At 39.6% G+C, this 13,757-nt stretch overlaps 1 protein-coding gene across 6 annotated transcripts in view; it reads right to left on the bottom strand.

Moving 5' to 3' along the window:
* NT5E (5'-nucleotidase ecto) overlaps positions 1 to 13,757 on the bottom strand; it is a 46,939-nt gene that overhangs the window by 31,270 nt on the left and 1,912 nt on the right. For all 6 annotated transcript variants that reach the window (XR_012157985.1, XM_073336586.1, XM_073336587.1 and 3 more), the window contains exons 2-3: positions 10,288 to 10,510; positions 184 to 372 (exon numbers count right to left, since the gene is read on the bottom strand). Coding sequence is in view for 5 of the 6 variants with exons in the window: in XM_073336586.1 (XP_073192687.1) it covers positions 184 to 372; positions 10,288 to 10,510 (412 nt within the window). In the remaining variant the exon portion in view is untranslated. The remainder of the gene's footprint in view (positions 1 to 183; positions 373 to 10,287; positions 10,511 to 13,757) is intronic.

The following is a 13,757-nucleotide window of genomic DNA, read 5'->3' as shown; positions in this document are numbered from 1 at the left end:
TGCCAGATCCTCAGCTGCTCTCAATCAAGGTAGTTCCACTGAAATGGCAGTTGAGGAACTGGCCACAGTGCTTAGTTACACGTAAATAACATTTTTACAAAGTCATCTCAGTTCAGTGAGAATTTTCTTTCAATTAATGATCAGTTTTGGTTAAAAGCAACATTTTACTGAGAGCTGTAATACCTGTATAAAGAAACGTGTTTGTATGTCCTCCAATTACAACATCCACTCCTCTCACTTTTTGAGCAATCATTTGATCTACAGTGAAGCCGGAGTGTCCTAGTGCAATAATTTTGTTAACTCCCAGCATGGTAAGTTTATTCACATGTGGCTGCAATGCTTCAATTTCATCTTCAAAGTATATATCCGTTCCTTTTTAAAAAAAAAAAAGAAGAGAGAAAGGAGATTAATATTTATGAGGTATCTAAAAATACTTGTGTTTTCACAAGATCAGATTATTGAAACAGCTGATGGACTATGGCCAGAGTCCCACAAACTGTTGGGAGCTCTGGCCTCTCTCATTATTTAAATGCCCATTTTCGCCATCAAACACGGGATTCTAGGGTGAAAGGTTTAAATGATCTCTGAATTTTAGTGGCCCTAGGGTCCCACATTCCTTTACAGAATGAAGCAAATGAGTCTTTTAATTAGCTTTATTGGGAGTTAGTTCAGACTTTTAATCTGGCCAGTGTTTTCAAGTATTGTATAAGCAACATGAACATTTGTGCTCAGTCTACCAACATTTATGAATTGAATTATATACACTCAACTATATATAACAAAGCTGTAATTCCATGAAAAGATGCTGGTGATACCAGCCAACAAAGTTCCAATGGTTTTTGACTGCCATTAGAACGAAGAAAGAGTTACATTCAGGTTTGTCTCATATGCATCATTTGGGTGTAAATAGAATATTCTTCTGCAATATTACTTCCTACTGATTTTTCCTTAGGCTCTTTCTTCTTCTTCCCCCACGTTAATTCTTCTCCCATAAAAATCTCCCCTCATCCTGGCTTATTTTGTTTGTCTCCTCTCTATTTCCACAGCAGTTCCCTCAGAGTCCTGCTGCACTAAATCTGCAGGCTCAGGGCCAAATCCTACTTGCCTTCCATATGCAAATTATCTAATTGAATGAGATGAATCATAGGATTTCTGACGGTCAGTGGTACATAGCAATAGCAAAGACTGAAGTGGAATTACTTCACTGAAGGGAGAACCCAAAGACAGAGATTAAAAAGGGTAATGTTTACCCAGCTCACAGTGTTGAGAAATCTTATGGTTTCTCTGAAATGTTTCTATTTTATCATTTCAGAATAATTTCATTTACAATACAAACATGTACACTCTCTCGCTCTCTCTCTACTGTATTTGCTGTATCTCGGTCACACTTTTGATTTCTACAAAAAGGATAAAAGAGCAGCTATCCCAGGTGCTAGGTTCCTTTGACAAAGTTTTAAAATACGTTCTTCTAAGTTACAGATCAACAAATTCCCCTTAAACTCTCCAGCCAAAAATGACCAACTAGAAAATAAACCACACTAATTCTACCTCCCATCCCTCACAATTTGCCTCCATTCCCAGGCATCTTGGGAGAATACAGGAGCCTTGCAGCATACCCCAGCGATCAACAGATCTGGCCTATTGCATAGCAAAGGGGAGAGTGAGAACTAGTCCAGAGTCCAATGCTAAATGTTTCAAGAAATAAAGAGTTACCGCAACAGAGGAACATTGACAAAGCAGTATTATGGGGCTACGTAAGTTTTCAAATTGCAACAGTTCTGTTGTTGCCCAAGTGTAACCCAGGATTCAAAATAAAACACACAACTCATTGCTTAGTACTTGGTCACCCACTCCTCAAAAGTTTAAATTTAGTTTAAAAAAGTTTTTTATACAACAGTTATTCATCTTTTTCTTTGTGGCTCAGCAATTCCATCATTTCTTTTTCAGTGTGTTAAACTAACAGGAAATAAGTTTTCTAATTTCTTTAAACTTTAGAAAGAAAATATAGAAAAGGCAACTAAACAGCACTATTTTTTAACAAGAAGAAAAGATAATGGGCTGGGTGCCAAAAGTATTAGGCACGTGTCCAAGGATAAAATAGTTGACAAATGTTCTCCATTGAATATTTCTACTATTCTACAGACAGGAGAAGTTATCAAGATACCGAAATAAAAAGTTATGCGCAAAAATGTGATTTACTATTTTGCAGCACAAAATGCATGCTAAGCACCTCACAGTACAAATACAGAGACATGGTCCCTATTCTACAGATCTTACAATACAACGAATAAATAAATACTGTCTTGCTTATTTACCACTACTTGGGCAACTGTTGTAGGAAAAAACCTAGTAGGGTGACTCAAATCTGGCAGGTGGATTTAGTAGTGCATAGGACATCTTTAAAAAAAGTTACCAGTTAATAGCTTCATCATTTGTGCTATGAATTATTAAAGTAGCCTTCACCCACTGTTTCCAGATATTTATTAGCAATCCTTATTGAGGGAGAGAGAGAAAGCGAGCACTATGGGAACCTCCATCCCAATGTTTCAAAAGATTTATGATTATAATATGGTGATAGTTATGAATAGACTGTGAAGGTGACTATGGAAGCAGTAGTGATGAAAGACAACTAGATTAATGGTTAACTCACCAACCCACAATTTCAGCCAGGAGTTTATCAGCACTGCAGATTGCTAAGTCATTTCTGACAAACCACAGTATGTAGAAACTGAATCACCTTTTGAAAGCTACTGAAGGCTTCATACACTAAAGTGGTGTACAAGTAAAAAAGGAGAGAGTTACAAAAATTGCAGAGCCATTGGCCATTATCTTTGAAAACTCGTGGTGAACGGGGGAGGCCCCGGATGACTGGAAAAAGGCTAATGTAGTGCCAATCTTTAAAAAAGGGAAGGAGGAGGATCCTGGGAACTACAGGCCAGTCAGCCTCACCTCAGTCCCTGGAAAAATCATGGAGCAGGTCCTCAAAGAATCAATCCTGAAGCACTTGCATGAGAGGAAAGTGATCAGGAACAGCCAGCATGGATTCACCAAGGGAAGGTCATGCCTGACTAATCTAATCGCCTTTTATGATGAGATTACTGGTTCTGTGGATGAAGGGAAAGCAGTGGATGTATTGTTTCTTGACTTTAGCAAAGCTTTTGACACGGTCTCCCACAGTATTCTTGTCAGCAAGTTAAGGAAGTATGGGCTGGATGAATGCACTATAAGGTGGGTAGAAAGCTGGCTAGATTGTCGGGCTCAACGGGTAGTGATCAATGGCTCCATGTCTAGTTGGCAGCTGGTGTCAAGTGGAGTGCCCCAGGGGTCGGTCTTGGGGCCGGTTTTGTTCAATATCTTCATAAATGATCTGGAGGATGGTGTAGATTGCACTCTCAGCAAATTTGCGGATGATACTAAACTGGGAGGAGTGGTAGATACGCTGGAGGGGAGGGATAGGATACAGAAGGACCTAGACAAATTGGAGGATTGGGCCAAAAGAAATCTGATGAGGTTCAATAAGGATAAGTGCAGGGTCCTGCACTTAGGACGGAAGAATCCAATGCACCGCTACAGACTAGGGACCGAATGGCTAGGCAGCAGTTCTGCGGAAAAGGACCTAGGGGTGACAGTGGATGAGAAGCTGGATATGAGTCAGCAGTGTGCCCTTGTTGCCAAGAAGGCCAATGGCATTTTGGGACATATAAGTAGGAGCATAGCGAGCAGATCGAGGGACGTGATCGTTCCCCTCTATTCGACATTGGTGAGGCCTCATCTGGAGTACTGTGTCCAGTTTTGGGCCCCACACTACAAGAAGGATGTGGATAAATTGGAGAGAGTCCAGCGAAGGGCAACAAAAATGATTAGGGGTCTAGAACACATGACTTATGAGGAGAGGCTGAGGGAGCTGGGATTGTTTAGTCTGCAGAAGAGAAGAATGAGGGGGGATTTGATAGCTGCTTTCAACTACCTGAAAGGGGGTTCCAAAGAGGATGGCTCTAGACTGTTCTCAATGGTAGCAGATGACAGAACGAGGAGTAATGGTCTCAAGTTGCAGTGGGGGAGGTTTAGATTGGATATTAGGAAAAACTTTTTCACTAAGAGGGTGGTGAAACACTGGAATGCGTTAACTAGGGAGGTGGTAGAATCTCCTTCCTTAGAGGTTTTTAAGGTCAGGCTTGACAAAGCCCTGGCTGGGATGCTTTAACTGGGAATTGGTCCTGCTTCGAGCAGGGGGTTGGACTAGATGACCTTCTGGGGTCCCTTCCAACCCTGATATTCTATGATTCTAATTGTGTTTGCTACAAACAGTGGCCCCTAGAAAACTCCCTATTAATGCCAACTGCTTTTGGATTCCTCAGTTATACCACAGTATGTACTTACAAAAAGAAAAGGAGTACTTGTGGCACCTTAGAGACTAACCAATTTATTTGAGCATAAGCTTTCGATGAAGTGAGCTGTAGCTCACGAAAGCTTATGTTCAAATAAATTGGTTAGTCTCTAAGGTGCCACAAGTACTCCTTTTCTTTTTGCGAATACAGACTAACACGGCAGTTACTCTGAAACCTGTCAGTATGTACTTAGTCTGTCACTGCTTTAGCTTTGCCTAAGAAAGTAATAAGCCTTCTGTCTTACTACTACTACTCCTCCTCTTTTGGCTCCTTATTGGCCCTTTCAGTACAATTATAACCATCTTTAGTTTTTGCTACAAATTTATTAAAATATGTCCTTTTACTTAGCAGCAGTTGTAATTCACCACCATCAAACTTCTGCTCTAATATTTTTCCCAGCTACAAAAAGGTAATTTGAAAGTCCTCTCAAAACTCTCAAAATAAACTCTCAAAATAGATAAATTATGACACTGTTTCTCAATAACTTATTTTAATTCCTAGCATGTCCAATTTAGCCAACTTTCTGGATTGCCTGGATGAGAAACCGGCGCTCAGAGGATACATAGGCTCTGATCCAGGAGCTTTCCCACATTGCTTCATGGATATTATACAAGCAGGGATATTGTGCAAGCAGAAATGCAAGGGGCTGAGACTGCCAACCTCCCTGGTTGGGTCAACACTCATAGGTAAACATTTAGAACATATCAGTTATATTATGTTAAGAACTCTCTTCATACCCTCAGCACTATAAGCTTCTCATTTTGCACAGGCAAAGGAAGAATAAATTTTCCTTGTTATTCCTTAGAGGAAAAGGATGGACTCAAATAACTCAGCCTCTTGTGTCCGAAGGCAGATTAAAAGTTTCTGTTGACCATAGAGAGGTCTCCTCTGTGGATGTGTTTAACCATTTGCATTGGACTTTAGACTTTTATGTCAGTTGTACATTTGAATACTTGGTTTAAATATTATCATACCTTCCCTATTCTGGGCTAATTTACACCTTCATTTTTACAGTTATTATGTTATTTCAGTAAGTAATGGACAGAAAAGTAGTAATATCTTCCTTGTATTGAAGAGTGATTTTTTAAAAAAATGCTGTGTTCAATGCATTTTAATTCCATTGTGTGTCTAGTTTAAAACCAGAGGAGAATGCAAGGTCCTTTTATTAGGCGTGAAAGTGGCTCTTTTGCACCTATAATGATGTCCTACATCTGATTAAAAGGGCGAGGTGAGAAACTCTAATGTGAAAATGGTGTTTTTATTATTCTAAAATACAATTATCTGTTCTTAAAATCAGAAGTAGTCTGTTTTTATCTCATTGCTTTACACTAATTAAATAAATCTTGATCACTGGAACAACTTCTTTGTCAGAAGAGGATGAGTCTATGCTTCATCACTTCTGCTATCAATCACTGACAGAAAATAATTGTGATTCCTTCTGTAGTCTAATTTCTGGTATATACTTGAGATGCCGAAAAACAGCGGGGAACAAATTCTTCCTTCAGATACACATATGCAATTCCCACTGACTTTAGTGGGATTTGGGCATGTGTCTGTCTACCTGAAGGCTGAATTATGTTCCTCAGAATTCAAAATTGTCAAATTTTAATAAAATCTGTAAAAAAACACATTTTCCTTAATTATACAAGATATATTCATGTCTTTAGGCTCTCGTATGTGGCCAATAAGGAGAAAAATATATAACCTTTTTTTTTAACCATTGTAAACTTAACACCCCTTTAGAGCAGTGCTTCGTGTGTTCTAAATGGATCTGTGAATGGAACACATCTTTTCATATAACTCGAACATCTAGCAGTTAAAACCAGTCAACTGGCCAGGGAGCTGAATAATACAAAAGTTCTACAGGCAACTAAAACCCTTCATCAATATTCATTAATTCATACTAAGAAACGATATATAGTTAAAATTTTAGCATTTGACCGTTTAAGAACGGCCATACTGTGTCAGATCAAAGGTCCATCTAGCCCAGCATCCTGTCTTCCGACAGTGGCCAATGCCAGGTGCCCAAGAGGGAACGGACAGAACAGCTAATCATCAAGTGATCCATGCCCTGTCGCCCATTCCCAGCGTCTGGCAAACAGAGGCTAGGGACACCCCATTCCTCTCCATCCTGGCTGTCAAGATTCCTTCCCCACTCTGAACTCTAGGGTACACATGTGGGGACCTGCATGAAAGACCCCCTAAGCTTATTCTTACCAGCTTAGGTTAAAAACTTCCCCAAGGTACAAACTTTGCCTTGTCCTTGAACCGTATGCTGCCATCACCAAGCGTTTTAAACAGAGAACAGGTAAAGAGCCACTTGGAGACGTCTTCCCCCAAAATATCCCCCCAAGCCCTACACCCCCTTTCCTGGGGAAAGCTTGATAAGAAGCCTCACCAATTTGTACAGGTGAACACAGACCCAAACCCTTGGATCTTAAGAACAATGAAAAATCAATCAGGGTCTTAAAAGAAGAATTTTAATTAAAGAAAAGGTAAAAGAATCACCCCTGTAAAATCAGGATGGTAAATACCTTGTAGGGTAATCAGATTCAAAACACAGAGAATCCCTCTAGGCAAAACCTTAAGTTACAAAAAGACACAGCTTATTTTATCAGCCATTAAACAAAAGAAAATCTAACGCATGTTCTAGCTAGATTACTTACTAACTTTACAGGAGTTGTAATGCTGCATTCCTGATCTGTTCCCGGCAAAAGCATCACACAGACAGACAAACCCTTTGTCCCCCCCTCCATATTTGAAAGTATCTCGTTCCCTCATTGGTCATTTTGGGTCAGGTGCCAGCGAGGTTACCTTAGCTTCTTTACCCTTTACAGGTGAAAGGCTTTTGCCTCTGGCCAGGAGGGATTTTATAGCACTGTATACAGAAAGGTGGTTACCCTTCCCTTTATATTTATGACATTGGCTAATAAGCCATTGATGGACCTGTCCTCCATTAATTTATCGAGTTCTTTTTTGAACCCTGTTATGGTCTTGGCCTTCACAATATCCTCTGGCAAGGAGTTCCACAGGTTGACTGTGCACTGTGTGAAGAAATACTTCCTTTTGTTTGTTTTAAACCTGCTGCCTATTAATTTCATTTGGTGGCCCCTAGTTCTTGTGTTATGAGAAGGAGTAAATAACTCTTCCTTATTTACTTTCTCCACACCAGTCATAATTTTAGAGATCTCTATCATATCCCTGCTTAGTTGTCTTTTTTCCAAACTGAAAAGTCCCAGTCTTATTAATCTTTCCTCAAACGGCAGCCGTTCCATACCCCTAATAATTTTTTTTTGACCTTTTCTGAATCTTTTCCAAGTCCAATACATCTTTTTTGAGATGGGGCGACCACATCTGCATGCAATATTCAAGATGTGGGCATACCATGGATTTATGATATGATCGAGGCAATATGATATTTTCTGTCTTATTATCTATCCCTTTCTTAATGATTCCCAAAATTCTGTTCAATTTTTTGACTGCCTCTGCATATTGAGTGGATGTTTTCAGAGAACTATCCACAATAACTCCAAGATCACTTTCTTGAGTGGGAACAGCTAATTTAGACCCCATCGTTTTATATGTATAGTAGGGCTTATGTTTTCCAATGTGCATTACTTTGCATTTATCAACACTGAATTTCATCAGCCATTTTGTTGCCCAGTCACTTAGTTTTGAGAGATCCTTTTGTAGTTCTTCACGGTCTGCATGGGAATTAACTATCTTGAGTAGTTTTGTATCATCTGCAAACTTTGCCACCTCACTGTTTACCCCTTTTTCCAGCTCATTTATGAATACGTTAAATAGGACTGGGCCCAGTACAGATCCCTGGGGGGACACCACTATTTACTTCTCTCCATTCTGAAATGGAGACCATTTATTGACCATTTATTCCTAATCTTTTAACCAGTTACCAATCCATGACAGAACCTTCCCTCGTATCCCTTAACAGCCTTTGGTAAGGGACCTCGTCAAAGGCTTTCTGAAAATCTAAATACACTATATCCACTGGATCTCCTTTGTCCACATGCTTGTTGACCCTCTCAAAGAATTCCAGTAGATTGGTGAAGCATGATTTCCCGTTACAAAAACCATGTTGACTATTCCCCAACAAATTATGTTCATCTATGTGTCTGACAATTTTGTTCTTTCCATAGTTTCAACCAGTTTTCCCACTACTGAAGTCAGGCTTACCGGACTGTAATTGCCGGGGTCACCTCTGGAGCCCTTTTAAAAAATTGGCGTCACATTAGCTATCCTCCAGTCATTTGGTACAGAAGTTGATTTAAATGATAGTTACAGACTAGTTAGTAGTCCTTCAATTTCACATTTGAGTTCCTTCAGAACTCTTGGGTGAATACCATCTGGTCCTGGTGACTTATTACTGCTTAATTTATCAATTAGTTCCAAAACCTCCTCTAATGACACTTCAATCTGGGACAGTTTCTCAGATTTGTCACCTAAAAAGAACGGCTCAGGCTTGGAAATCTCCCGCACATGCTCAGCTGTGAAGACCAATGCAAAGAATTAATTTAGTTTCCTCGCAATGGCCTTATCATCCTTGAGTGCTCCTTTAACATCTCAATCGTCCACTGGTCCCACTGGTTGTTTCGCAGGCTTCCTGCTTCTGATTTACTTTAAAAAATTGGTATTACTTTTTGAGTCTTTGGCTAGCTGTTCTTCAAATTCTTTTTTGGCCTTCCTAATTATATTATTACACTTCATTTGCCAGTGTTTATGCTCCCTATTTTCCCCAGCAGGATTTAACTTCCACTTTTTAAAGGGTGCCTTTTTGCCTCTCACTGCCTCTTTTACTTTGCTGTTTAGCCACTGTGGCTCTTTTATTGGTTCTCTTACTAGGTTTTTCAATTTGGGGAATACATTGAAGTTGAGCCTCTACTATGGTGTCTTTAAAAAGTTTCCATGCAGCTTGAAGGGATTTTACTTTTGGTGCTCTATCTTTCAATTTCTGTTTAATTAACCTCCTCATTTTTGTGTAGTTCTCCTTTCTGAAACTAAATGCTACAGTGTTGGGCTGCTGTGGTGTTTTCCCCACTACGGGGATGTTAAATTTAATGATATTATGGTCACTATTGCCAAGCTGTTCAGCTATATTCAAATCTTGGACCTGACCCTGTACTCCACTTAGGACTAAATCAACAATTGCCTTGCCTCTTGTGGGTTCCAGAACTAGCTGCTCCAAGAAGCAGTCATTTAAGGTGTCAAGAAACTTAATCTCTGCATCCCGTCCTGAGGTGACATGTACCCAGTCAATGTGGGGATAGTTGAAATCCCCCATTATTATTATTTTTTTTATTTTAAAAGCCTCTCTAATCTCCCTGAACATTTTACAGTCACTATCACCATCCTGGTCAGGTGGTCGGTAATATATCCCTACTGCTATATTCTTATTATTCAAGCATGGAATTACTATCCATAGAGATTCTATGGTATAGTTTGGTTCATTTCAGATTTTTACTTCATTTGATTCTAAGCTCTCTTTCACATATAGTGTCACTCCCTCACCAGCATGACCTGTTCTATTTTGTACCCTGGTATTACTGTGTCCCATTGATTATCCTCATTCCACCAAGTTTTTGTGATGCCTATATCAATATCCTCATTTAATATAAGGCACTGTAGTTCACCCATTTTATTATTTAGACTTCTATCATTGGTATATAAGCACTTTAAAAACTTGTCACTTTTTAGCTGTCTCCCATTACATGATGTAATTGCATGAGACATTTTTCATTTGACTGTTTCTCATCAGATCCTACCTGTATTTTATCATCTTCCATCCTCTCCTCCTTCTTAGGACATAGAGAATTTCCATTAATAGATCCTCCCCCATTTAAATGTATATGGTTTGTTCCTGCTATACTAAAGAAAAGCATACCTGGATTTGAAAGGAAAGATGTTTCCTTAGTGGTATAGCCAACAACTCCGATTTTTTCTGAACCAACCTGTAGTATTTTATAAGGCTGAAAATATCCAGTGATCCTGGATGCTACTGATTTGCTTGCCTGAATGTTTGCACTCAGAATTGAAAAATTAACATTTTTAAGTAGTGGATCCAATAATCCATCCAGACCATTATCAAACTCATGGTTCCCCAAAGCCTACGAAAAACAAAAAGGAAAATTATTAGACACTACCCCCAAATAATAACTATAAGTGCTCTCTCAGAAATTACATACTGGGCATTTCTGATAGTACAAAGTTTTATTCTAGAAAAGCACATTCCTACCATTTTCCAAACAATATTCTATTGTTTTGCACTAACACAATCATATTATATTCATTTTTAATACTTTTTCTTCTGCCTCCGAATCTCCCTTACACCTATTCCAGCTCTGATGCTAGCTTCTGGTACCAAGGAGATGCACCAACCCTGCAGCTATTCAGTGCTGTGTGTGGAGGTATGAACGTCAAATTTAAAACTAGTATAAAACATGACACAAGAGTGTGCGCTGATGAATATTATTGGACTAGAAGGTGAGCAACCTGGTTTTGTTAACTGCTAATCTTGTTCATATGTAAGAAATTAGCAGTTAAAACAACCAGGCTGACATTTTCAGTAAACAAACTACTATGGTTGTTTACCATACTGACAGCCACATTTTGGTAAACTTTCATTTTATTCTAACATATTATAACCCCAATAATAGCTAACATGAAAACACACTATTGTATTTGTGGCAGATACGGAAATTTCCTGCAATATCCTTGGCAAACCTTATCCAAAGAAACTTAATTCAGTAGGATTTAACTTAAGTGTTTTAGGAGTTCATTGTATTATTATTAAATATCATTGCATTATTAAAAATGCAAACGTGTTATTGTAAGATTGTATGCAGCAACTCTGGTGCAGTGGGGGAAGGGGAAAAACATGCCTAATATCTCTCCAGGAAGTGTTATGAGCTTCAAAGAACAAATGTCCCAGACAAAAATGAACTTTTAAAGTTAATTGAGTTTCCCAGGAAATATCTAATGGGAGGTATATGCAAATGTCCCTTCCCCTGTTATGCAAGAACTCAGCCTTTTGAAGCTTCACCCTGAGGAGGGGACTTTTGTCTGCTGGTCACCTGTTACATGAGTACAAGATCAGAGGCCCATAAAGAAGTGACTCACTGATTCATGGCAGTTCTTGCTCTGAATGTAAGATGAAGACAGAAACCCCCCCGGTGGGGTTTAAAGACTGATCACCTGCCAGACCCCTTCTTGGAGCTGGGGTGATTTCTGGGAAGCTTATTAACGTGTGTTAGGCTTGGTTATTGTTTTAATATGTTTTCTCTGCAATGCTTTCAGCATAAGAATAAACGTGCTTGCTTAGAAAGGGCTGTGTGATAACTTACAGAGGAGGCCAGTTATGCCTCTGAGGAGAAAGCAAAGCAGGGCTGTTGAGGCAGTTTGACTTTCTGGGGCACTCACAGTGTAGGCAGGGAACTATGCAGCCAGGAAAAGCCCCCCGTCAGGACAGGAGGCAGAGAGACATAGGTCTCTGTCCAAGAGAGGTGACGGCTGGGAATCGACAGCCTAAGAGTAGGTGCCCTTGCAGGATTATCGAGGGGGAATCCGGATGCAGTTGCCCTAAACTGTGACAGTAGCCAGCAGCATATTTGTATGTTATCACTTATTTATATTATATCACCTATTCTTACAAGAATTAAATGATATCCCTAAACTCTTGCCATCTGTGAAAAAGAAAACTGCACCAAAACCAAGCTGAAATAATGTCATTGACTTCAATGAGGCCATGATTTCACCCTCAGTGTTAACCTGGGAAGTGGGTACCAATGATCAACGAATACCGTATGTATATCCTCTACTGAGTTGAAGAGTCCTTCTGTATCCTGAAGAAAGCTGTGCCAGGATACTACAAATTTAGGGCAAGCTTTTGTTGCTGAGACAGAGCAGTCTTATGCAGAAAGGAACTAAAATCACTTCACATTCTCATTGCATCATCCTGCTTTTCAAAAAGAAATAAGGAACATATCTATATTGGCGAGTACCAGGATAGGTGTAAATAAATAAATATCAGATTTTTTTTATTTAAAATCAGATTTTTAAAATACAAATTAAATACATTTTTCTTTTTTTAAAAAAACCCATTTAAAGGGGAAATTCTGACCGTCACATTCCAGGGCAACTGCACCCGCATTCCCCCTCCATGGTCCATCAAGGGCACTCACTCTAGGCTCCCGGCTCCTCATCCATTACTTCTCTTGGGCAGAAACCTCTCTCTCTCTCTCTCCCCCTCCTGACCAGAGATTTTCCAGGCTGCACAATTGCCTGCCTAAACTGTAATATTCTCAGCAAGACAAACTGCCTAAACAGGTCTGCACCTGCACTTGGTTGTCTTTTTGAAGGCTACGCACAGCTTTAATTGACAGCAGTTACAACACCACTCTAAGCAAGCACATTTATTCTTAAGGTGAAAGCATTACAGCGAAAACATAAAAACCTCACACATGCTAAAAAGCTTACCAGCAATTACCCTGGCCCAACTCCAAACTTGGGTTCTCATAGGAGTCAGTCCTTTAAAACCCACAACTGGGTTTTTCTGCATGGTTACAAGTTCATAGTTATGTCAGATTCAGAAACAGAACAAACATGAATAGGTCAGCCTTCCCTTGATACAGCTTGGGCCTTTGATCTTACCAGGTGATCACCAGACAAAGGCCTCTGCTCAGGGCGCAGCTTCCAGAGGCTGGGTTTTTGCAAAACCAGAGATGGGAAATTTGCATTAACCTCTCCTCAGATACTTCACATATATTGTCCCAAAAGTCCACTCTTTTCTTGCACATTGTTCAATATAGATCTTTGATCATCCAGGCCTTACAATATCAGGATATTGTAAGAAATTGCCTTGTCACAACAACTTACATTAAGGCCTACACTTACTATACCCTATTACAGTCATTTAAATTAAACACAAAATAATATTAAGCAGTACAAACAGTACAACTGTTTGAAGTTGTAGAGAAAGTCAAACCACTGAACTGCTGGAAGTCACAGGCTAAGCACCTGGAACCAGAATGTGTTGCAGTGCTAAACCAGCATTTGACTGCAGTAGCCTCTTTGGCAGTTGCAGAGAATATATTTTCTTCATTGCAGTTGATTCAGTTCAATGACTAGTTCATGCAAAGTTACAAAATGGATTAGGAGTTCAAAATGCAGGAAAGCTTGTTTTCCTCTTCCAATCTATGAATAAAAATGAGGTGTGATGAGGGCTTATCTACGTTACCCGCTGGATTGATGGGCAGCGATCTATCCAGCGGGCGTCGATTTATTGCGTCTAGTCTAGATGCAATAAATTGACCGCCAAGTGCTCTCCCATCAACTCAGGTACTCCACCAGAGCAAG

Source organism: Lepidochelys kempii, chromosome 3 (genome assembly GCF_965140265.1).
Source record: "Lepidochelys kempii isolate rLepKem1 chromosome 3, rLepKem1.hap2, whole genome shotgun sequence".
Taxonomy (NCBI): Eukaryota; Metazoa; Chordata; order Testudines; family Cheloniidae; genus Lepidochelys; species Lepidochelys kempii.
Note: the sequence above shows the minus strand (reverse complement) of the source record. Positions and strands in the feature narration are given on the sequence as shown.